Source organism: Spea bombifrons, chromosome 7, assembly GCF_027358695.1.
Source record: "Spea bombifrons isolate aSpeBom1 chromosome 7, aSpeBom1.2.pri, whole genome shotgun sequence".
Lineage (NCBI taxonomy): Eukaryota > Metazoa > Chordata > Amphibia > Anura > Pelobatidae > Spea > Spea bombifrons.
In genome coordinates this window covers 19,898,893-19,925,772 of record NC_071093.1, presented here as the reverse complement: position 1 = coordinate 19,925,772, position 26,880 = coordinate 19,898,893, and the positions used below count along the sequence as shown (strand labels likewise).

Below are 26,880 nucleotides of genomic sequence, written 5' to 3'. Positions count from 1 at the left end.
CTTACTGGACTTCGCTACCGTGCTGCCTGCCCCGACCTTGGATTATTTACTGGACTTCGCTACCGTGCTGCCTGCCCCGACCTTGGATTATTTACTGGACTTCGCTACCGTGCTGCCTGCCCCGACCTTGGATTGTTTACTGGACCTCGCTACCGTGCTGCCTGCCCCGACCTTGGATTGTTTATGGGACTTTGCTCCTGTGCTGCCTGCCACGACCTTGGACTGTATAGTGCTGTACCCAGCCCGTCTCTGCATTGTGGGTCCGCTACTGGTGTTGTCTGGTCCCGACTTAACACCATGGAAATAGGGGATAAGTCTTTTAAAAAACTGATCCTTGATGACCAATAACATATTTACTGTGTCATCATATTTTTTGCACTAGCAGGGCAAAATCCCTACTCAAAACATCAAGTGACTGCCTGGTCTCTCTTTTTGACAGCTGGCGCCAAAATGTGTGGCTCTGATCTGTCCGTTTCAATGTAACAGCACTCAGTTACATTCAAAGTGGTTTTAAATACCTGTACAGAAGTTTGGGAGTTTCCCAGTTACACCATCACTGATATTTCATGAGGATCCCTTTCAACTTGCAGTTGGGTCTTCTACCACAATACCTCCTGCTGCTATTGTTAAACATATAATTATTATAGAGGGTAAATTGAATGGGGGCTGCTAAACTTTCCAAAATGGGACATGGGCCTAGAAAATCAATCTCTGACATTTTCACATTTGAAAATGGAAAATGGTATTCTTAGGAAAGGACAGCCCTGAAGCAAACATCAAAAGCATTTGTTTGCTCTACAAACTGTCTAGAAAAGTCGGGGTTACCAAGTCCAGTTGGAAACAGAGAGCACCTGAAAAGCCTGAGCCACCACTGGAGACCACTTAAAGGTAACTGGGGATATTGCTTTTGTAAGGTCGATTTAAAGGGCAGCAATTTCAGCAAAATTTGTACATTCTATAGTAACCAGTTAGTCCTAGAAACACCCTTACTAGCTTCTTTGTAAGTTGTTGTGGCTAGTTCTGTATATCTTCAACTTTTGCGAATAACCTATGTACCTTGCCTCCTCCCAGCCAGTGGTACACTTGGTACACCGGTGCGCGGAACTCTCTGACAGCCGGGGAAGGTCTGCGCGATGGACACACACAACCCCCGCTGCTAACCGCACTTCCTTCCGGCTGCAGCGGAACTTGTCTACGCGCTGCCCCGGCTGCACACCAGGGAATCAGAAGCACCCGTAAGTGGTGGGGGGGAAGTCAGGAGGATCCAGTCCCCCTGCGGCACTGCGAGGGATCTGGATCTTAGTCTCATAGTCAGACCTATTTGAGGTCTGATTATAAGACGAGGGGTATTTTTCAGAGCATTTGCTCTGGAAAAAACCTTGTCTTATAATCGAGCAAATACGGTAGTATTTTATTTAATACATAATTACCTTATTACTCAATTCTAAGACAAGGTTTTATTCAGAGCAAATGTCTTATAATCGAGATTGTCTTCTAACCAGACCTCAAATAGAGGTCTGACTATGAGACTAAGATCCAGATCCCCCGCAGTGCTGGAGGGGACCTGGGCCCTCCTGTCTGGTAACCTCAGCTGCTGCACGCACTTCCACCAGGACTTCTTTCAGCAGCAGCGGAGGTTTTCTACGCGCATCGCGCATACCTTCCCTGGCTGCCAGAGAGGAGAATTCCCTGCAGCGCTGCGGGGAGTTTCCTGCAGTGCTGCGGGGAGTTCCCTGCAGTGCTGCGGGGAGTAATACTTACTAGTAAAACTTTTTTCCTATAGGTTCGTCTTATATTCAGGTTTTTTTCCCTAAATTAATATTCAGATTTTGGGGGGTCGTCTTATAATGAGCAAATACGGTATAACTTACTGATCACTTTAGGTCACTGATTAATTATTGATCGGTTTCACTCATCACTGTCAGTGGCCTAAACTTAAAAATAAGGTAGTGAAAGTAGTTAGTTTGAAAACAGTAATGCACGTGTTTCAATTGTGACCCCCAGCAACGTCAAAAAACATGCCTTACCCATTGCTGAGTACAAATCATGAATTGTTTCACTAAAAGTACTCCTGGAAAGAAAGCAACTGAAATATTACTTTGGGGGGGGTTACAAAAAACAACTACATTTTACTGAAATGTATAGAAGAGATTGGTGCTAAAATGGTTAAATAAAGTGTTAAAATTCCCCTAGTTAAATACTTTGGGTTGTAAACTTTCAAAAAGAATATAGTTTTGTTCAATGGTTTTGCTTTTTGTAGCTGCTATTGGGGCCCAGCAAATTACATTTTTCAAAAATCCAGTCTGGAAACATAATTCATATTTTAGTCTTGTAACTACCCAAATAGATGGAAATACCAAGCATATGAGGTGTTTCCAATATCAGGACAAATATCTGAATTATTTTTTTTAAAAAAAACTTTTGCTATGTATAGTTTTTGAGTGAATCTTGGGTTATTCAGGGTTATAAGGGTTTAAACCAGCAGATAAAATGAATTAAGCGAGATGAGATTCCCTGTCCTTCCAAGGCACTCCTAAAGTTTCCCTTAACAATGGGAAATCATCCTCCTTTCCGTGCTAGTACTAGTTACATAGTACATAAGGTTGAAAAAGACCATCAAGTTCAACCCTTCCACCTATCCTTCCTACTCTTGATCCAAAAGAAGGCAAAAAAAACCCTAATTAAGCTACTTCCCATCAGGGGAAATAAAATCCTTATTGACTCCAAAAGACAGTCAGATTTCTCCTTGGATCAAGAAGCTCTAAAATATTCTATTCATAGCCCTGTATGTCATGCCTTTCTAAAACAAATATCCAGACCCCTTTTGAAGGCATCTAATGTTGATAACACCACCACCCTAGACAGTGAATTCCATACCTTTTATTGTCCTTACTGTAAAGAATCACTTCCTTTGTCGTCTATGAAATCGCCGATTTTCCAGTCTGAGGGTGACCTCTTGTTCTTTGTACATTTATACAATCTTTATATTGGCCCTGCATATATTAATATAATGTTATCATATGCCCTCTGAGACGCCGTTTTTCCAGTGTATATATAATTTTAACTTTTTTAGTCTCTCTTCGTAACTACTATCTCCCAATCCCCTTATTAATATTGTAACCCTCCTTTGCACTTTCTAGTTCCATAATTTCCTTTTTAAGGACCGCTGCCCAGAATTGTACTGCATATTCAAGGTAAGGTCTTACCATTTACCTGTAAGGCAAGATGATATCCTCCCGTGAATCAATACCTCTTTTTATGGATGGTCCTTGCAGCTGCAGTCCTTCTCATTGATAGCTTTCCCCAAGGATATTCTATTTATAGTGTAGGTTGCATTTTTCTTATTTTTACCATAATGCATAACTTTGCATTTATCTATGTTGAACCTCATCTGCCAATTGCACGCCCAGTCCCCAACTCTGTCTAAATCTTCCTGCAAAGAAGAAACATCCAGATTAGTCTGAATTACCCTGCCTAATTTTGTTTCATCAGCAAAAACTGTGACATGGCTCTCAATGCAGCCTAGGAGATCATTTAGAAAAATATTAAAAAGAGGACCCAGGACAGACCCCTGAGGCACTCCACTTAATACCTGCGTACAGTCTGAGAAACATCCATTCACAACTCCTCTCTGCATTCTTTTAGCCAGTTTCCAATCCAAATACAGACATTTGCCCCTAAGCCTATTTCTGTTAATTTGTAGAGTAGCCTCCAAAATGCACGTATGGGCGATACAATCGTCACTTTAGGATGAAATAGCAGCAATGGTGTGTGGTAAAATCGTGGTTGAGAGCAATTTAAAGGTTGCTCTTTCCCACAGGCATAGGTGGTATGATCCCCACCAATGATATTGAAGCAGCATGTGTCCTTCTTGATAAAAAAAAAATGATCTCAGGAGCAATGTAAAAAGGTTATTTATTTATACTTTACAGAATAAAAAGTATAAAATAGCACACTACGCGTTTCACCTTTACAAAGGCTTTTTCAAAGTGTTAAGTGTAAAGGTGAAACGCGTAGTGTGCTATTTTATACTTTTTATTACCTACTAATGTAAGACACACAATATATATATATATAAATATATGTATGGAATTACAAGGATTTATACTTTACCCTCCTTATTAACTCCTTCTTTGCTTGTAACTCCTCACTTAGGAGATGTCGGCAAGATTCCCCCCAGCTCAGGATTCACTTGTTTGTCCAAGCTAAATGCAGCTGCTAAAGCAGCTCCTCACTACAGGGTTATCCCACACTGGCAAAAGGTGGAAAGTTCTACATTTCTTTTCTCTTGTGCTATAATGGTCACCTTCAACATCGGCCTCATAAAAATGAAACGCATAATCCCCACCAGTTTGATCATATCTAGACTGCACTCTCGGTGGATCCCCATAACTGTAGAAAGTTACCTATCACCATATGCCTGGTATTTTCATTTATTTAGGCACTAACGAGTAAAACTATGAATCGCTGTTTCTAAACAAGACTTTTCTAAAAATGTAATATGCTGGGAGTTGGGGCCAAATAGCAACCAGAAAAAGAAAACTGCTAAACAAAAGTAAATAACTCAGTACATTTCTTTCCCTGGGGACGTGAACTTGCCAAAACAACACTCCCAGGGTACCAGAACACCCACATGTATGGGTATATTTGTTTTGGCACTGTGGGTCCAAAAATTGGTACATGCACACTACAGGTTTTAAATGTGGAATTTTGACATACCAGTTCCATGTCTCATTTGAGACACAGTAAAAGTCCTATATTTTAATTTAACCCCATAAAACTATATAGTTTTTAAAAACTAGACAGCACGTGGAATCTAATTAGTGGCATGTTGGCCTGTCCCAAGCTGCTGATTCCACAGCAGCACCTTCCAAATTTGGTATAGCAAAATAAAAAAAAAATCACACCCACTTTGCAGTTGCACTTTGTTTTAAGTGAACAAAAAATAATTTTGATTTGCATTAAGTAATAGTCCACATGCATGGGTAAGTCATGTTTCTCAGATGTTGTGGGGTCTAAATTGGAATATGCACATTCAAGTTTTCATACTTGAATATTGGAAAGAAAAACCTTACTTGCCTTTCTAGATGGCCAAAAAACCCAAATCTAAAGCAATTTTGCTCTACCTTTTCACATGCCAGGCACATTTTGGGATAGATGCTTCACATTGGGCTACCTGGAATAAATTAAGAAAATACAAAAACATAATTTCACAATAAATAATTTCATATTTGAACACATAGATACTACATGTGTGTGGTATGTCAGCATTACAAGAGACCCCCAAATCATGAGTGCAAAGAGATTTCAATTTTTTTTACAGTTGAACAGCACTTGGTGGTAAAATTACCCCTAAATATAAATATTTCCATAACCTATATATTCCCTGAAGGCACAAAGCCCGAGGACAGCCCACTTACCTTTCGATGTGGCCCAACATACTCTGCATACTCTGAAATGTTGTGCAAAGCCTTCCCAGAAGAGTGGAAGCTGTTATAGTTGCAAAGGGGGCCCATAAATGTTATGGCAAAAACACAATGTTAACCTAAAATGCTGAAAATAATGATACTTGCTTGAAAAGTGTCACAATTACTGTTCTTTAATACCCTGGATCATCTACTATTCCTAAATATATATATTTTTATGAGATTATTTTAATTTGGGGTGGAGACTGGGCATGGGCTCAGAAAATCAAGCACTAAAAAAATGAGAATTGAAATACTTTGGAGACTATTGATAAGAAAATACCATGAGTTGTCGTCTGTTCAGTAAGGAATAGTTTTATAGGGTGGTTTTAAAATCGGTGACCACCTTCCCAAATTAGAAGAAAAGCACCGTTCGAAACAAAAATGACGTGCCTCACTCCTGCTAAAACAGATGAAATCCGAGGCATTTAGAGTGGTTTTTCAATCAGAAAAACAGTTAATATTTTGGGTATTTTTCCCTTTGACTCTAGCGGTCTACAATTTATATACATGTTAATTTTACAAAATTATGTGCTGAAAAAAAACAATACATAATTTGTGCATGTACACTTGGTGTGAAAGAAGGAAATTACAGTTGAACAGAGGCATCATAAAAAGGTGAAAATGGTTGTCTTGTAGTGTAAAATTGGTATCTACATTGCATCAGACTCCAGTACATTTTACAGTCTGCAAGTCCCTGCATGTTTTTTTGTTTTGTTTTAGCTGATTTAGAAAATGTGAGTTTTGTTGAGCTACAAGTTGACTTCAATAAGAGCTCAATTTGTAACCTTTCAATTTGAGCTGAAATGTGTGTCTACAAAGGTCCACTCTCTTAACATATATTGGGTTATTATTGTCCATGTATAGGTTATCCAGAATGTGCACAAAAAATGCACTTTACTGTCTGACATCCGCAGGAATGCCCTGGCTGTCTCTTGGAATGAAATCATGTATAGCACTGTTGGAGATGTTGCTATCTATTATGATGATAATGGTATGTGTTAGATCTTTAACTTTATACCATAAAATTAATTTAGTACATAAATGATACTGGTATCCCAACTTGCATATTGATCTAGGTCTAGGGTAAATAGCACACTTACTGAAAGGGACATATTTACGCTTGCTGGGATATGTAACATATTTGTGTGGTGTATTGTAAGTTACAGCGGAAAGAAAAAGTAAGTGAACCCTTTCGAATTACCTGGTTTTCTGCATTAATTCTTCATAAAATGTAATCTAATTTACACCTAAGTCACAAGTATAGACAAACACAATGTGCTTACATACAGGCATTATCAGTCAACATAGAAGTACATATATTGATGAAATGTACCACCTGCGATTTACAGTAACAGCTGATCAAATATTACATATTTGTTTCACATAACATTGTATGCTTACAAATTTGGTGTATATAAAAAAAAGTTTTAGCAAGTAGGAAGAGAGGGAAAATGGTATGGAGCATGCCGGCGGCTTTCTACCCTACTAGGTTAGGGTCATTTTGATTATTTTTACTGGGTGTTTGTATTGTGTCACTTAGTCTTTAGTCAAGGGTCCAAGGTATTACTACAACTTTTATTATGACACAAGGGTTTCATGAAGATCAGACTTAAGGTGGCCTGCCCAAGCCATTCACTTATTTTTTTTTTTTGCAGTGTTTACTTATACTTTGAGATCAACCTGTTTCTATGGTGCAACAAGATCCTCGCTGGGGAAACTATAAAGCTTAGACCTGCTATAGTTGCCGTGCATAGAAGTTCAAAGGCTGTAATTTCTACATGGAGTGAGTCAATGTCCCATAGTGCGTGAACATAATGTTTAAGTTGATGAAGTCTGAATTGTGCAGAGAGCAATCACTCTTCTATGTTGGGAAACAAGCATATGGGTTTAATCTTTCCATCTTGGACTATATGTTGTAGTAGTAGAATTGATGCATCTTCCGATAAATAGTCTGCAAGGGCACCCAGACCGTTTCCTGGTGGGAAGCCCTTGTTTTGGGATATCGCTGTCAGAAGAGAGGGATTGTTGGTCAGGTGATATGTTTCTTGTGTTAAGCATATTGATTGCCTGTTGTGTTTTGCAGTCCATGGTATCTAATTGGTGGCTCTGTGGGAATGTTTAAAAGGAGTCAACTCAAGCTTTTTTTCCCCCCTCTAGCTGTGGACTGTTTTAGAATTCTGCTTAGGAAAGAAGCATGGTAGTATTTTTCTAAATCTGGGAGAGCTAATCCTCCCATCGATCTGGGTCGGGTGAGGTATTGCATATCTCAGCTGTCTATTTCCCAAGATCATATCATATGAGGGTCCCTAAGCATTTGAAAAGAGGTGAAGGGATGTTAATGGGTAGTGCCTGTACTACAGAAAATAATTCTAGAGAGGATATTCATCTTCATGACACTTATTCTACCCATCCATGCGGTGTGATGTAATGTAATGTCCATCTGAACAAATCCACCCTGACTATATTAAGGATAGTCGAGTGGTTGAGGTTGTATGAGGATAGACTGAGGTGGAGATAAATACCTAGAGAAATCTGTTAATCTTCTAAAGGCTGCTGACACTACAAAGATTTTGATAAGCAAAAATTGTTTACTTCCTAGTAATATGATTTTGATATGTTCTCCATATTGCTGCTTTGTGGTGCTAGGAGAGAATCCACACCCAGGTGGTACCCCAGAAGTGATACACATACACACATACTACTCCTAGATATCGAACATGATTAGTGATGGCTACGTGGGCCAGAATATTCTGATATAATATATTTTACCTCTACCGAGAAATGTGCCTTCGAAAAAACCAGCCTACCTTTCCTTGGTTACATCATCTCGGCTAAGGGCCTAGAAATGGACCCTGAGAAGTTGAAAGCGATCACAGCCTGGCCGGTTCCCAGGACATTAAAAGCAGTACAACGCTTCGTCGGGTTTGCGAATTATTATCGGCGCTTCATTCGCAACTACGCCAGCATCGCGGCCCCCATTACAGCACTTACCAAGAAGGGGGCCAACCCAAAGACGTGGCCGGACGAAGCCATCAAAGCTTTCACTCGGTTAAACATGCTTTCGTGTCAGCTCCGATTCTGCAACGTCCTGACCCTGCTCTTCAATATATCCTAGAGGTTGATGCATCAGAAACCGGCGCTTGTGCCGTCCTCTCACAACGGAGCCCTACCACTTCCAAGTGTCTGCCGTGTGCCTTCTATTCTAAAAGGTTTTCACCCGCAGAGCGCAATTACGATGTGGGGAACCGGGAACTACTTGCGGTCAAGCTCGCATTCGAGGAGTGGCAACACCTCCTCGAGGGTACCAAACAACTCATCGTGGTCATGACAGACCATAAAAATCTACAATAAATCGAAAGCGCGCGTCGCATGAATCCTCGTCAAGCGAGATGGGCTCTCTTCTTCACGAGGTTTAACTACGTGATGACATATCGGCCTGGACCGCAAAATACCAAAGCGGATGCCCTTTCACGCCAATTTGAGAACCAGCACGATGTCTGTCACGATGAACCCATCATCCCACCTACACGCATCATTTCCCTTCTGTCTTCCGCAGTGATGTCCAAGATCCGTTTACATCAAGCACATATCACGTCGTCCCAAAAACCTCCTTCCGGTCGCCTGTACGTTCCGCAGCGGTACTGCACTGAGGTCTTACGATGGGGACACAACCCCTCTCTCGTTGGTCACCCTGGTTCCCGTAAAATGGAATATCTACTCCGCAAGACATTTTGGTGGCCTTCCATGTCTCGCGACATCCACTCGTATATCACGGCTTGTTCTCAATGTTCCCATCACAAGTCTCCACGTACTCGCCCTCCTGGCCTCTTGTTACCGCTCCCCGTGCCCAAGGCCCCTTGGACCCACGTTGCTATGGACTTCATCGTTGATCTCCCTGTCTCTCAAGGATATAACACCATTCTCGTGGTTATCGACCGATTCTCTAAACAAGCCCACTTCGTCGCCCTGCCACGGCTCCCCACGGCTTCCCAACTGGCTGATATATTCATCAAGGAAGTGGCTCGGTTACATGGCTTTCCTCTTCACGTGGTATCTGACAGGGGTCCACAATTCATTTCCCGGTACTGGAGAGCTCTCTGCCTTAAGCTAGGCATTCGCATTCATCTTATGTCTGCCTATCATCCACAGTCCAATGGACAAACTGAACGAACCAACCAAACGCTTAAGCAGTACCTGCGTTTATACGTTAACGACAGGCAGGACGATTGGTCTGCTCTTCTTCCATTGGCAGAGATGGCATATAACAACGCACTACACTCAGCTCTGCAATGTTCTCCTTATTTTGCAGCCCTAGGATACCACCCTGTAGTAATGCCAACTCCTTCCTCGTCTCGTAGTGTTGGCTTACCGGCTGTTGAACAACGCATCTCTGACATGCGTCAACCCTGGCGCATGTTGCAAGCTCGGCTGTCCAAAGCACAAGACCGTAGTAAGACAGCTGCTGACAAACGACGCTCTCCACCGCCCCAGTATTGGGTCGGTGACTATGTATGGTTATCCACCCGGAATCTAGCCCTTCGCCAACCCAGCAAGACTCTAGGTCCCAGATACGTTGGGCCCTTTCGTATACTCAAGAGGGTCAACAGAGTGGCGCTGTCTCTTGCTCTCCCTTCCTCTATGAGGATACCCAACACCTTCCATGTCTCCCTCCTCAAGCCATACGCCTCTAATCGCTTTTCGGTTTCCCGTCGCCCTCCTGCGCCCGTCCTCGTCCGTGGGCACGAGGAGTATGTCGTCAACCGTGTCCTCGATTCTCGCTGGCACTGGGGTTCCCTGCAATACCTGATCGATTGGAAAGGTTATGGTCCTGAGGAACGGTCTTGGTTACCTGCTCGCGCTGTCCACGCTCCCCTTTGTGTGTCGCGCTTCCATGCTCGCTTTCCGCTCCGCCCGGGTCCTTCGCGCTCGGTGCGCGCTCCTGGAGGGGGGGGTGGTGTTACGCTTACCGGCTCCGTCGCTGTCCCGCGACGGCCGATCGCGGGTGGGCGGCGCGCTCGCGTCTACAGACGCACGCCCTCTCCGACTGTATGTGTATAGACGCAGCGCGTTCACGGCGGTCGCATTCGTCTATGCGAACCGCCGTGAGTCTCTCACAAGACTCTGTTGCGGGAGCTGCCGCGACATGCCGGCAGCACTCGCAGAGTAATAAGCGAGGTGCTGCGGCATGCTCGCGGCGCTCCCGATCTACTAAGTAGTGCGAGACCCGCGATACTCGCGGGTTTAGCACTCGTTTTGTTTGTTTTTCCGGCGCCATTATTTGGCGCCGGACGCAGTGACGTCACTCCTCTCCCATTGGTCCCCAGTTCGTTTTGTCCCGCCTTGTTCTTATTTAAACTTTCCCCTGACTTCTATCTATGCCCGTTCAATGAGCTCTATATGTACTCTGGGTGTGTTTACTTTGCCTTGCCTTTTCGTGTACCGACCTTGGATTGCTTACTGGACTTCGCTACCGTGCTGCCTGCCCCGACCTTGGATTATTTACTGGACTTCGCTACCGTGCTGCCTGCCCCGACCTTGGATTATTTACTGGACTTCGCTACCGTGCTGCCTGCCCCGACCTTGGATTGTTTACTGGACCTCGCTACCGTGCTGCCTGCCCCGACCTTGGATTGTTTATGGGACTTTGCTCCTGTGCTGCCTGCCACGACCTTGGACTGTATAGTGCTGTACCCAGCCCGTCTCTGCATTGTGGGTCCGCTACTGGTGTTGTCTGGTCCCGACTTAACACCATGGAAATAGGGGATAAGTCTTTTAAAAAACTGATCCTTGATGACCAATAACATATTTACTGTGTCATCATATTTTTTGCACTAGCAGGGCAAAATCCCTACTCAAAACATCAAGTGACTGCCTGGTCTCTCTTTTTGACAGCTGGCGCCAAAATGTGTGGCTCTGATCTGTCCGTTTCAATGTAACAGCACTCAGTTACATTCAAAGTGGTTTTAAATACCTGTACAGAAGTTTGGGAGTTTCCCAGTTACACCATCACTGATATTTCATGAGGATCCCTTTCAACTTGCAGTTGGGTCTTCTACCACAATACCTCCTGCTGCTATTGTTAAACATATAATTATTATAGAGGGTAAATTGAATGGGGGCTGCTAAACTTTCCAAAATGGGACATGGGCCTAGAAAATCAATCTCTGACATTTTCACATTTGAAAATGGAAAATGGTATTCTTAGGAAAGGACAGCCCTGAAGCAAACATCAAAAGCATTTGTTTGCTCTACAAACTGTCTAGAAAAGTCGGGGTTACCAAGTCCAGTTGGAAACAGAGAGCACCTGAAAAGCCTGAGCCACCACTGGAGACCACTTAAAGGTAACTGGGGATATTGCTTTTGTAAGGTCGATTTAAAGGGCAGCAATTTCAGCAAAATTTGTACATTCTATAGTAACCAGTTAGTCCTAGAAACACCCTTACTAGCTTCTTTGTAAGTTGTTGTGGCTAGTTCTGTATATCTTCAACTTTTGCGAATAACCTATGTACCTTGCCTCCTCCCAGCCAGTGGTACACTTGGTACACCGGTGCGCGGAACTCTCTGACAGCCGGGGAAGGTCTGCGCGATGGACACACACAACCCCCGCTGCTAACCGCACTTCCTTCCGGCTGCAGCGGAACTTGTCTACGCGCTGCCCCGGCTGCACACCAGGGAATCAGAAGCACCCGTAAGTGGTGGGGGGGAAGTCAGGAGGATCCAGTCCCCCTGCGGCACTGCGAGGGATCTGGATCTTAGTCTCATAGTCAGACCTATTTGAGGTCTGATTATAAGACGAGGGGTATTTTTCAGAGCATTTGCTCTGGAAAAAACCTTGTCTTATAATCGAGCAAATACGGTAGTATTTTATTTAATACATAATTACCTTATTACTCAATTCTAAGACAAGGTTTTATTCAGAGCAAATGTCTTATAATCGAGATTGTCTTCTAACCAGACCTCAAATAGAGGTCTGACTATGAGACTAAGATCCAGATCCCCCGCAGTGCTGGAGGGGACCTGGGCCCTCCTGTCTGGTAACCTCAGCTGCTGCACGCACTTCCACCAGGACTTCTTTCAGCAGCAGCGGAGGTTTTCTACGCGCATCGCGCATACCTTCCCTGGCTGCCAGAGAGGAGAATTCCCTGCAGCGCTGCGGGGAGTTTCCTGCAGTGCTGCGGGGAGTTCCCTGCAGTGCTGCGGGGAGTAATACTTACTAGTAAAACTTTTTTCCTATAGGTTCGTCTTATATTCAGGTTTTTTTCCCTAAATTAATATTCAGATTTTGGGGGGTCGTCTTATAATGAGCAAATACGGTATAACTTACTGATCACTTTAGGTCACTGATTAATTATTGATCGGTTTCACTCATCACTGTCAGTGGCCTAAACTTAAAAATAAGGTAGTGAAAGTAGTTAGTTTGAAAACAGTAATGCACGTGTTTCAATTGTGACCCCCAGCAACGTCAAAAAACATGCCTTACCCATTGCTGAGTACAAATCATGAATTGTTTCACTAAAAGTACTCCTGGAAAGAAAGCAACTGAAATATTACTTTGGGGGGGGTTACAAAAAACAACTACATTTTACTGAAATGTATAGAAGAGATTGGTGCTAAAATGGTTAAATAAAGTGTTAAAATTCCCCTAGTTAAATACTTTGGGTTGTAAACTTTCAAAAAGAATATAGTTTTGTTCAATGGTTTTGCTTTTTGTAGCTGCTATTGGGGCCCAGCAAATTACATTTTTCAAAAATCCAGTCTGGAAACATAATTCATATTTTAGTCTTGTAACTACCCAAATAGATGGAAATACCAAGCATATGAGGTGTTTCCAATATCAGGACAAATATCTGAATTATTTTTTTTAAAAAAAACTTTTGCTATGTATAGTTTTTGAGTGAATCTTGGGTTATTCAGGGTTATAAGGGTTTAAACCAGCAGATAAAATGAATTAAGCGAGATGAGATTCCCTGTCCTTCCAAGGCACTCCTAAAGTTTCCCTTAACAATGGGAAATCATCCTCCTTTCCGTGCTAGTACTAGTTACATAGTACATAAGGTTGAAAAAGACCATCAAGTTCAACCCTTCCACCTATCCTTCCTACTCTTGATCCAAAAGAAGGCAAAAAAAACCCTAATTAAGCTACTTCCCATCAGGGGAAATAAAATCCTTATTGACTCCAAAAGACAGTCAGATTTCTCCTTGGATCAAGAAGCTCTAAAATATTCTATTCATAGCCCTGTATGTCATGCCTTTCTAAAACAAATATCCAGACCCCTTTTGAAGGCATCTAATGTTGATAACACCACCACCCTAGACAGTGAATTCCATACCTTTTATTGTCCTTACTGTAAAGAATCACTTCCTTTGTCGTCTATGAAATCGCCGATTTTCCAGTCTGAGGGTGACCTCTTGTTCTTTGTACATTTATACAATCTTTATATTGGCCCTGCATATATTAATATAATGTTATCATATGCCCTCTGAGACGCCGTTTTTCCAGTGTATATATAATTTTAACTTTTTTAGTCTCTCTTCGTAACTACTATCTCCCAATCCCCTTATTAATATTGTAACCCTCCTTTGCACTTTCTAGTTCCATAATTTCCTTTTTAAGGACCGCTGCCCAGAATTGTACTGCATATTCAAGGTAAGGTCTTACCATTTACCTGTAAGGCAAGATGATATCCTCCCGTGAATCAATACCTCTTTTTATGGATGGTCCTTGCAGCTGCAGTCCTTCTCATTGATAGCTTTCCCCAAGGATATTCTATTTATAGTGTAGGTTGCATTTTTCTTATTTTTACCATAATGCATAACTTTGCATTTATCTATGTTGAACCTCATCTGCCAATTGCACGCCCAGTCCCCAACTCTGTCTAAATCTTCCTGCAAAGAAGAAACATCCAGATTAGTCTGAATTACCCTGCCTAATTTTGTTTCATCAGCAAAAACTGTGACATGGCTCTCAATGCAGCCTAGGAGATCATTTAGAAAAATATTAAAAAGAGGACCCAGGACAGACCCCTGAGGCACTCCACTTAATACCTGCGTACAGTCTGAGAAACATCCATTCACAACTCCTCTCTGCATTCTTTTAGCCAGTTTCCAATCCAAATACAGACATTTGCCCCTAAGCCTATTTCTGTTAATTTGTAGAGTAGCCTCCAAAATGCACGTATGGGCGATACAATCGTCACTTTAGGATGAAATAGCAGCAATGGTGTGTGGTAAAATCGTGGTTGAGAGCAATTTAAAGGTTGCTCTTTCCCACAGGCATAGGTGGTATGATCCCCACCAATGATATTGAAGCAGCATGTGTCCTTCTTGATAAAAAAAAAATGATCTCAGGAGCAATGTAAAAAGGTTATTTATTTATACTTTACAGAATAAAAAGTATAAAATAGCACACTACGCGTTTCACCTTTACAAAGGCTTTTTCAAAGTGTTAAGTGTAAAGGTGAAACGCGTAGTGTGCTATTTTATACTTTTTATTACCTACTAATGTAAGACACACAATATATATATATATAAATATATGTATGGAATTACAAGGATTTATACTTTACCCTCCTTATTAACTCCTTCTTTGCTTGTAACTCCTCACTTAGGAGATGTCGGCAAGATTCCCCCCAGCTCAGGATTCACTTGTTTGTCCAAGCTAAATGCAGCTGCTAAAGCAGCTCCTCACTACAGGGTTATCCCACACTGGCAAAAGGTGGAAAGTTCTACATTTCTTTTCTCTTGTGCTATAATGGTCACCTTCAACATCGGCCTCATAAAAATGAAACGCATAATCCCCACCAGTTTGATCATATCTAGACTGCACTCTCGGTGGATCCCCATAACTGTAGAAAGTTACCTATCACCATATGCCTGGTATTTTCATTTATTTAGGCACTAACGAGTAAAACTATGAATCGCTGTTTCTAAACAAGACTTTTCTAAAAATGTAATATGCTGGGAGTTGGGGCCAAATAGCAACCAGAAAAAGAAAACTGCTAAACAAAAGTAAATAACTCAGTACATTTCTTTCCCTGGGGACGTGAACTTGCCAAAACAACACTCCCAGGGTACCAGAACACCCACATGTATGGGTATATTTGTTTTGGCACTGTGGGTCCAAAAATTGGTACATGCACACTACAGGTTTTAAATGTGGAATTTTGACATACCAGTTCCATGTCTCATTTGAGACACAGTAAAAGTCCTATATTTTAATTTAACCCCATAAAACTATATAGTTTTTAAAAACTAGACAGCACGTGGAATCTAATTAGTGGCATGTTGGCCTGTCCCAAGCTGCTGATTCCACAGCAGCACCTTCCAAATTTGGTATAGCAAAATAAAAAAAAAATCACACCCACTTTGCAGTTGCACTTTGTTTTAAGTGAACAAAAAATAATTTTGATTTGCATTAAGTAATAGTCCACATGCATGGGTAAGTCATGTTTCTCAGATGTTGTGGGGTCTAAATTGGAATATGCACATTCAAGTTTTCATACTTGAATATTGGAAAGAAAAACCTTACTTGCCTTTCTAGATGGCCAAAAAACCCAAATCTAAAGCAATTTTGCTCTACCTTTTCACATGCCAGGCACATTTTGGGATAGATGCTTCACATTGGGCTACCTGGAATAAATTAAGAAAATACAAAAACATAATTTCACAATAAATAATTTCATATTTGAACACATAGATACTACATGTGTGTGGTATGTCAGCATTACAAGAGACCCCCAAATCATGAGTGCAAAGAGATTTCAATTTTTTTTACAGTTGAACAGCACTTGGTGGTAAAATTACCCCTAAATATAAATATTTCCATAACCTATATATTCCCTGAAGGCACAAAGCCCGAGGACAGCCCACTTACCTTTCGATGTGGCCCAACATACTCTGCATACTCTGAAATGTTGTGCAAAGCCTTCCCAGAAGAGTGGAAGCTGTTATAGTTGCAAAGGGGGCCCATAAATGTTATGGCAAAAACACAATGTTAACCTAAAATGCTGAAAATAATGATACTTGCTTGAAAAGTGTCACAATTACTGTTCTTTAATACCCTGGATCATCTACTATTCCTAAATATATATATTTTTATGAGATTATTTTAATTTGGGGTGGAGACTGGGCATGGGCTCAGAAAATCAAGCACTAAAAAAATGAGAATTGAAATACTTTGGAGACTATTGATAAGAAAATACCATGAGTTGTCGTCTGTTCAGTAAGGAATAGTTTTATAGGGTGGTTTTAAAATCGGTGACCACCTTCCCAAATTAGAAGAAAAGCACCGTTCGAAACAAAAATGACGTGCCTCACTCCTGCTAAAACAGATGAAATCCGAGGCATTTAGAGTGGTTTTTCAATCAGAAAAACAGTTAATATTTTGGGTATTTTTCCCTTTGACTCTAGCGGTCTACAATTTATATACATGTTAATTTTACAAAATTATGTGCTGAAAAAAAACAATACATAATTTGTGCATGTACACTTGGTGTGAAAGAAGGAAATTACAGTTGAACAGAGGCATCATAAAAAGGTGAAAATGGTTGTCTTGTAGTGTAAAATTGGTATCTACATTGCATCAGACTCCAGTACATTTTACAGTCTGCAAGTCCCTGCATGTTTTTTTGTTTTGTTTTAGCTGATTTAGAAAATGTGAGTTTTGTTGAGCTACAAGTTGACTTCAATAAGAGCTCAATTTGTAACCTTTCAATTTGAGCTGAAATGTGTGTCTACAAAGGTCCACTCTCTTAACATATATTGGGTTATTATTGTCCATGTATAGGTTATCCAGAATGTGCACAAAAAATGCACTTTACTGTCTGACATCCGCAGGAATGCCCTGGCTGTCTCTTGGAATGAAATCATGTATAGCACTGTTGGAGATGTTGCTATCTATTATGATGATAATGGTATGTGTTAGATCTTTAACTTTATACCATAAAATTAATTTAGTACATAAATGATACTGGTATCCCAACTTGCATATTGATCTAGGTCTAGGGTAAATAGCACACTTACTGAAAGGGACATATTTACGCTTGCTGGGATATGTAACATATTTGTGTGGTGTATTGTAAGTTACAGCGGAAAGAAAAAGTAAGTGAACCCTTTCGAATTACCTGGTTTTCTGCATTAATTCTTCATAAAATGTAATCTAATTTACACCTAAGTCACAAGTATAGACAAACACAATGTGCTTACATACAGGCATTATCAGTCAACATAGAAGTACATATATTGATGAAATGTACCACCTGCGATTTACAGTAACAGCTGATCAAATATTACATATTTGTTTCACATAACATTGTATGCTTACAAATTTGGTGTATATAAAAAAAAGTTTTAGCAAGTAGGAAGAGAGGGAAAATGGTATGGAGCATGCCGGCGGCTTTCTACCCTACTAGGTTAGGGTCATTTTGATTATTTTTACTGGGTGTTTGTATTGTGTCACTTAGTCTTTAGTCAAGGGTCCAAGGTATTACTACAACTTTTATTATGACACAAGGGTTTCATGAAGATCAGACTTAAGGTGGCCTGCCCAAGCCATTCACTTATTTTTTTTTTTTGCAGTGTTTACTTATACTTTGAGATCAACCTGTTTCTATGGTGCAACAAGATCCTCGCTGGGGAAACTATAAAGCTTAGACCTGCTATAGTTGCCGTGCATAGAAGTTCAAAGGCTGTAATTTCTACATGGAGTGAGTCAATGTCCCATAGTGCGTGAACATAATGTTTAAGTTGATGAAGTCTGAATTGTGCAGAGAGCAATCACTCTTCTATGTTGGGAAACAAGCATATGGGTTTAATCTTTCCATCTTGGACTATATGTTGTAGTAGTAGAATTGATGCATCTTCCGATAAATAGTCTGCAAGGGCACCCAGACCGTTTCCTGGTGGGAAGCCCTTGTTTTGGGATATCGCTGTCAGAAGAGAGGGATTGTTGGTCAGGTGATATGTTTCTTGTGTTAAGCATATTGATTGCCTGTTGTGTTTTGCAGTCCATGGTATCTAATTGGTGGCTCTGTGGGAATGTTTAAAAGGAGTCAACTCAAGCTTTTTTTCCCCCCTCTAGCTGTGGACTGTTTTAGAATTCTGCTTAGGAAAGAAGCATGGTAGTATTTTTCTAAATCTGGGAGAGCTAATCCTCCCATCGATCTGGGTCGGGTGAGGTATTGCATATCTCAGCTGTCTATTTCCCAAGATCATATCATATGAGGGTCCCTAAGCATTTGAAAAGAGGTGAAGGGATGTTAATGGGTAGTGCCTGTACTACAGAAAATAATTCTAGAGAGGATATTCATCTTCATGACACTTATTCTACCCATCCATGCGGTGTGATGTAATGTAATGTCCATCTGAACAAATCCACCCTGACTATATTAAGGATAGTCGAGTGGTTGAGGTTGTATGAGGATAGACTGAGGTGGAGATAAATACCTAGAGAAATCTGTTAATCTTCTAAAGGCTGCTGACACTACAAAGATTTTGATAAGCAAAAATTGTTTACTTCCTAGTAATATGATTTTGATATGTTCTCCATATTGCTGCTTTGTGGTGCTAGGAGAGAATCCACACCCAGGTGGTACCCCAGAAGTGATACACATACACACATACTACTCCTAGATATCGAACATGATTAGTGATGGCTACGTGGGCCAGAATATTCTGATATAATATATTTTACCTCTACCAACCAGATAAACTCTTATCTTTGGACCCAACACACACATTTGAATATTATACATAAACTCAGACCTTCCAAGTCAAATTACCTGACATTCACAACTGTCCCGCCGGCTGTTGAGCAGAAAATATATTAATGTTCTATGGCTTCTAAAAGAGACAACTTTACCAACTCTATCTCTGAAGCTAGCTCAGTATGGGTTCTCTATCTTCATTATAAGACACATGTCAAAGGCCGTCACGTTCAGTGAAGGTAGATAATCCAAATTAAGCAATTTATATTATCCAACTACTTGTATGTCAAACACCCAGTAATCAAAGACTGAGGAGGTATTATGTTCTCCAGAGAGGTTTTCATCATGCTAATAGAACACATTTATGATATAAAAGGTACATCTGTATATGTGAAGGGTAGTATAGCTTAAACAAATATACCTTTGCTAATGTATATACTCCCAATGATAAACCTGCTTTGTTTCTATCTAGAAAAACGTAATCGTTTTGCAGAGAGGTAGTGATATTTAGAGGAGATCTAAACCTCACACTTGACCCTGGAGCATAAAACTCATCTGTGAAGACAACTATTTTGATTAGTGACCTGAGAAAAAATAAGGCTGCTCTACATGCGACCCAGCTAGTTGAATCAGGGCACCTCCAGCATACCAATACACCTGACTACCTTTTATTCCTTCCCCCATAGCCAATACTCAAGACTAAACTATATATATTCATTGACCACATACCTGTCAACCTAGATGTATCACTTACTATAATATGGGAAGCTTATAACTGCTTTTTACGAGGGCACTTCATCAAACTTGGGTCACAAATGAAAAAACAAAAAACACAACTTGCTATTACAGATACATGAGCTAGAACAAAGACAAGTGCACACTTTATAAACACATTGGTTGAATTGGAAACTTTAAGCGCTGATATTTTATGAAAAACTTCATAGAGCATTTCAACTAACACAATAAATATTTTATGAATACGGGAACTATACCAGGAAATACTTAGCTAGAGCATTGAAGCACAAAGTTAGACAGTTATGTATAAAGTAAAAGACAAGGGAAACAAAAAAAAACACAACTCACTACACAAATTGATGAATACTTCCGTTGTTTCTATGCTGACTTATATAACAGAGTACAACTTGCAAAATCAGACCAAAGATATGAGACAAAGCAAACTGACTGATTACTGGAAAGCTTACAAAAACTCTTTGTAAGCTTTCCAGAATAGTGGCAGAAAGATTTCAGTAGAACAGATCAAGTTAGCAGCCACAGGAAAAAGCCCAGGCCCAGATATTCTACCCCTAGTTTATTATAAATCATGCTAAAATATCTTGGGACCACACTTTAGCAGAGCATTTAACGCCATACAATAAGGACCGAGTTTCTCTAATCAAAAATAATAATGGTAATACCTGACAAAGATCTGGCCAATATCATAACGTAGATCTGAAGATCTTTGCCAAAGTCCTGGCCCTAAAATATTGAACATAATACACAATGCCCAGACAAACAAATTGGAATTTCTGCTGCTGTCCATTGGTGCCAAAATGGCGTTAGACGGAGTAAGGGTATTTGCCACACTGAGAGCATATGGCCTGGGCCCCAACACTCTAGCATGGATAGCTTCAATGTATACTATCCCAACAGCAAAGGGTGGAGTTAATTTACAGGACAGAGACCTCTATGGCCAGTATTTGCACCAAGATCTGATATCCAACTTGGTTTCAGCCAGAAGTCGGGCAACCGCCCGTATTTGCTATCTGGGCCGAGTTCAAATACTGAGCAGTGTGCAAATTAGCCTGAGAACTATGTGTGTTTTGATGTAAATATTGTATGAAAATTACCCCCCCTTGTTTTGTTTAAATATTGGTGCGTTTCCCATAATTTCATGATTTTACCCTCAAAGCATCTAGTCTCGGCCAATGTTTGCTGAGGGGAAGCCATTAGTGGCCGATGTCATAATATATAATAAACAAGGTTCAGGGTTCAGCTTTCGGAGTAGTGGAGGAAGCTGACTTTACTAGCAGCATACGCAGACGATATACTTTTCGTGATCTCCCAATCAAGGGTAAACCTCCTGAACCTCGTGCGAGAATTTGCAGCATATAGTGAACAGAACAATTTTAAGATTAATTATACCAAATCAGAGATTTTCTTTTCTTTTTTTTCAAATTCATTCTTTATTAAATATTTCAATAAACAAACATTAAAAAACAAAGACAGACTTCAATTTCATGAATAAATTATAATAGAGTATACAGAGAATGCAGTATATCAATTTGTTAAGCTAATAATCAATAAAATTCAATCCTGTAACACTCTTCATAAATATTCTCATGCACACATTCTGCTTCCTGGTAGAGGGGTCTTGGGTAGAGCAGAGGAGGGATTCAAAAAATGGTTGCCACGGAGTTCAATATATAAAAAATTATATCAATGCATAGGTATACTTTATCATTTAGATAGCTATATGTAGCCAACGATGCCAGATCAATTCATATTTCTGTATTATATTAGCCTCTTTAAAAAAGTACTTTTCAGCACTACATTGTTGTTTTATTTGATTTTCAATCTCTAACCATGTTGGGAGATTTTGATTTATCCAATTCCTTGCCAAACAGATTTTAAAAGCTAATAAAACATTGATCCAAAGAATTTGTTCATTCCTATTAATTCTAGGGAGATCAATATGAAAAAGAAAGTTCTGCGGCGATAACGTTATATTAAATCCAAATAGTTTTAAAAATAAATCAGTTGTTTGTAATTTTAGTTGAGATAGATATACACAGTCCCACCAAATATGTTTATGTGTGCCTGTATCCAAATGACAACGCCAACAAAGAGCTCTCTTTACTGGTTGGAATTTAGCTATCCGGACCGGGACCATGTACCATCTATATATAAGTTTAAAGAAATGTTCTTGAACAAATCAGAGGTTTTCAACATTAACATACCTTAGTCAATTTGTGTTATTAGTTAAAACAGATTGTGTTTGTTCATTATGGTAACTAAAATGAAGATCAGATCATATTTTGACACACACATAAAATGTGTCAAATATATAGATATAAATAGACAAATGTATACATAAGTGCTGGTAATTCCAAAGGGTTCACTTTTTCTTGCCACCGTATATAGAGCAATAAATAACTTGCCCACTTTCTAGTATCATTTCCGCTACCACATAAGCATAATACGCATCCTTTTCAGAAAGATGATTATGTGAAATTTGTATCATAGGTTCAGTCTTTCAGGACAGAAAATTAATGCAAAAGATTTTTCAGCCTTAGGGAAGTTACACAAAATGTTTAAGAGGTATAACTAAAGCTCCCCCTTAGCCACAAAATATTATACTATTGATTTGATAGACAAAACAATGGCTTTTATGTGTTTAGTAAAAGAGCTTCTATATTGACAAAGTCTTTCTTATCCCTAGGTAGGAAATTTGTCAACATCCTGATGCGTTTTTGGTACCTGAAACACTCTGAACTTCCGGATGAGAATCTTCAGGGGACAAAAGTGTTCCAAATTGTATTGGGGGATGAAAATGTGAAGGACAAAAAATTTCTACTTACAGCTAATTACGAGTAAGGATGCCTTGGTAAACACAAGAGGCATTGCCTCTTAGGTATATAGGTACATTCTATAGTGATGTTGCGCAACAGAACGTAAAGAAAGCAGTCAGCCTTCTTTTTTGCCAAATATAATGCTTAATTTTTTTGCAACGTTAACATACTGTAACATCATTATGGAAGTAGACCAAATGACCACTAGGATGTAATAGAATGTCTTGGGTATAAAAATAATAAGAAATAAATGTAAAAAAATAGTGTCATCTCATAACCCTCCAACTAGAAACATAAGATAAAATGCTCTTTGCTGCATTTTGGCCCTCTGAAACATAAAAACTATGTATTCTCTGAAAAATAACCATCGTCTTATATTTGAGGTCGTCTGCTAATCATATTAGGCATTTCTGGGGGGGCAGATGTGCATAACTGGGGGCAGGTTTTTTTTTAAATATGAAAAATTTACATGTAAATTAATATTTACTAGTAAAACAGTTTTCCTATAGGGTAGTCTTATATTTAGGCTTTTTCTTTTTTTGCTAAATTAATATTCAAATTTTATAATCGAGCAAATACGATTTTTACATTATTCATATTTAATGATGTACTATACACAAACAGTAGCAATCAAAATTATTCACCCCCACTGGAAATCGGCTTTATTGTCAGAATTTAGACTTGCAGCTGTTTGCATTGAAAAAATCAAACAAAAGCAATTGAAATAGCTCAACACAATGAATGCTTCAGTTTCCCCAAATTCAACTGAAAATGCAACTTATAATAACTTATCCAGTCAAAAGAAAGGTCCCATTAATTAACAGAAGAGGTGATGATGCCTCTCACAAACAAGAGTGCAAAGAGATAGCTTAGATAGATTACACTACCGCGATGGGCAGAATAAGAAAGCTATCGATGGCTGCAACCCAATTTCTGAGAAAAGGTTGAGAAAAAACCTTGAGTGACTGCAAAGGACCTACAGCAAGACTCGGTGGCAACAGGCGCTGAGATTTCAGCGAGCACAGTTAATCGCACACTAAAGTTTTCATGCAAGAACTCCAAGACTTACACCGCTACTGACCTAAAAGCACATGATAAGTTGGATCCAGAAGTTTTGAAAGTTTGTTCCATGGAGCGATTAAACAAAACTGGACTTTTTGGCCCGATGGATCAACGGTGTGTCTGAAAGAAGAGGAATGAAGCATACACTAAAAAAGAACACTGCCTACAGTTAAGTGTAGTGGTGGCTCAGTAATGCCCTGGGGCTGCTTTGCATCCTCTGACATTGATTTGCATTATCTGACACTGGAAACCTGAAGAGTGTGGTAGGCGAGATGGATTCCTTAACCCCTTCGTGACAAAGGCTGATTTTATTTTTTGTACCCTTCGTGACAATTGCTGTTCTAACATTTCTGCGCTGCTCGTGTTTAGCTGTAATTTTGATTACATTGTTTTGATTGTATCATATTATTTACTATAAAAAAAGTATAAAATATGGTAAAAATGTAGAAAAAAATTACTTCTAACTTTTACTTGAAAAGGGTAATGAAAAAACTGCTAAATAGATTCTACTGTTTGTACTGAGTTTAGAAATACCCAATGTTTTTAAGTTTTTTTTGCTTTTTTTCTGCACGTTATGGGGCAATAATTACAAGTAGTGCTTTGCTACTGTATTTCAAAACCATTATTTTTAATATCTAGTCATTTTGTCCCCATGTGCTGGAACCTCTTTGAAGCTGGCTAATGCAATTTACCCCCATCAAGCCATACCCCAGGGTATTTCAAATGCTAGTATTTTAACTTTATCCATGCACTCATTCTACCACCAGTCTTCATCAAACTTTGTGGTAGTAATTTTTTGTGTTTTTTTTTCCCCCACACACATTTTACCTTGGGTATGAATTTACAGCTCCTGGTATATGTCACTGACACACAACACATCAAGATGTGTTCAGTAACATCTCCAGAGTACAGTGTACCACCCATTCATGGGTTTGCCTGGCTGTTTGGGGGCAAAAGGGCCATTTGGGGCATGTACATTTTTCAATGTTGAACTTTGACATTTGGTGATCCTGTGCCAATGCCCTATTTGGTACATCTTTGAGCCTGACCAATTCAATATGCCGAATAAAACCATATTTTCTTGCCATACAGTGGCAGTACGATTGGGTATAGTTTCTTCATGTGGACAAGAAGATGCTACGGGTTAAAAAAGGGTTAACTAGAAAGAACCCCTCCTCCCTCCCCATAAAACCACACTCACCCTGAAAGGACCTAGTTGTCTTCTTGTCCCGTTCAGGGACGGACGTGCGCTTCGGCTGGGGAATCTGTTCCCTGAAGATTTCAGTCTGGTGAGGCGCTTGGGTTGCTGCCTGAGGGTCTTCATCCTCCGATTGCTTCCTGGGTGGAGAGCAGAGCGAGGTCCCCTCCGTAACGGTGGTCGTTACGGAGGGGTTTGACGGAGGTTCCTTTTATTTCCGTAATGTCCTTTCGGGCTGTTGGGAGCATGAGCAGTGGGTGGAACGCACGCCCGGGTGGCGTTCTACCAAAGATCTGATCGCGCTACTGCGCGTGTGTGCTGTCTGCATGGGCATTGTTCAGCACAGGACACTGTGTCACCAGCCCCCCCACACAGTTCAGAGGATTTGGAGATGTCTAGTCCGGTTTCTCCAGGGGATAAAGACAATAAATCTGCTCCCATTCCTAGGAAGGCCACTTTTAAATCAAAGCATGTGGCTTCCTCTGAGTGTGCTTACCCCTCGTCCTGATGGATGCAGGAAAAAGATGTGTAATGCCTGCTCAGCAGAGCAACTTTCTAAAGACAAACAGAAAGACTTGCAATCCTTCCTGGGATGGTTCCAGGAAAACCTAGCACAGACCTTTGAAGCATTTCAGGTTACTGCAGCTCAAGCTCAGTCCAGGGTTTCGAGTAAATCTTCATGCAAACGCAAAAGATCTTGGTCATCCTCCAGATCTGATCTATCATCAGGTGAAATCTCACAGTCCTCAGGCTCTACAACATCGATCAGTTCTGAGGATGAAGCTGTTTTTCCTCCCCAAGAGCTTCGGAAATTCACAAAGGAGGTGACTCGTATTTTATCGGATGAAGAGGTTGATAAAATCAAGGGCTTTCCTGTCCTTCCCAAGCTGAAGCAACTTATGGAAAGAGAATGGAAATACCCGGGGAAGTGGGCTTTTCTCTCCAGGCATTTTAAACACCTGTTCAGGCTCCAAAGTGAAGAGTGTTGGTATGAGCCCCCAAGGTTGACGTCCACATAGCTCAGTTGTTGAAAAAAACGACCATTCCCATTGGAGGAGTCTCCAGCCTTAAAGACTCAATGGATAGAAGGGTTGAGACTTCCTGCAGGCGTATATTCCAGGCATCAGGTGCGCAATGCAGAGCGGCTGTGGCTAGTGCAGCAGTCTCTAGAGCTCAAAGTTATTGGATACAAGCCTGGGAAGAATGCTTACCGGACGATCAAGATTCCGAAATTTCACGACTACTAAAAAATTTGAGATTGTCAAATATTCTTCTTATGGATTCCTCTCAAGAAATGGTGAAGATTTCAGCTCACAATATGGGCTTATCCTCTATGGCCCGCAGAGCCTTATGGTTGAGATCCTGGACGGCGGATACAGCCTCTAAGGCATCCCTGTGTGATTTGCCCTTTGAAGGGAGTAAATTGTTCGGAGCCCCATTGGACGACTTGATCAAGCAAATGTCGGAGACTAAGAGGGCTCTCCCTCAGGATAGACGTTCCAGATGGAATAGGAGATATCCGTATAAGAGCACCAGGCCTTTCCAGACGTCGTCCAGATCACAGAATTTTGGGAGTTCCTTTGGAGACAGGAAATTCCAGGATCGTCCCGAAAAACAGGAAAAGAAAAAATTCTGACAAAGTAGGAGGAAGGCTGCAGCAGTTCACTCATGTTTGGGAACAGACGACACACAACAAATGGATTCGGGAAATCATCTCAGAGGGATACAAGATCAGTTTCATGTCCCAGAAGTCAGTTCCTGATCTCCTCATATCCTTCCCCTATGAAAAATTTAGCACTTCATTCGGCATGCCTATCTCTCCTTTCAAATAGGGTCATAGAGAGGGTTCGAAAGTGAACAGCTTACCTTCATGTTCCAAT

At 40.5% G+C, this 26,880-nt stretch overlaps 1 protein-coding gene across 1 annotated transcript in view; it reads left to right on the top strand.

The window, feature by feature from the left end:
- The window catches only part of MAIP1 (matrix AAA peptidase interacting protein 1), a 70,065-nt gene that overhangs the window by 30,952 nt on the left and 12,233 nt on the right, over nt 1–26,880 (top strand). The window contains exons 3-4 of the mRNA XM_053472284.1: nt 6,333–6,459; nt 22,611–22,761. Of these exons, the coding sequence (XP_053328259.1) occupies nt 6,333–6,459; nt 22,611–22,761 (278 nt within the window). The remainder of the gene's footprint in view (nt 1–6,332; nt 6,460–22,610; nt 22,762–26,880) is intronic.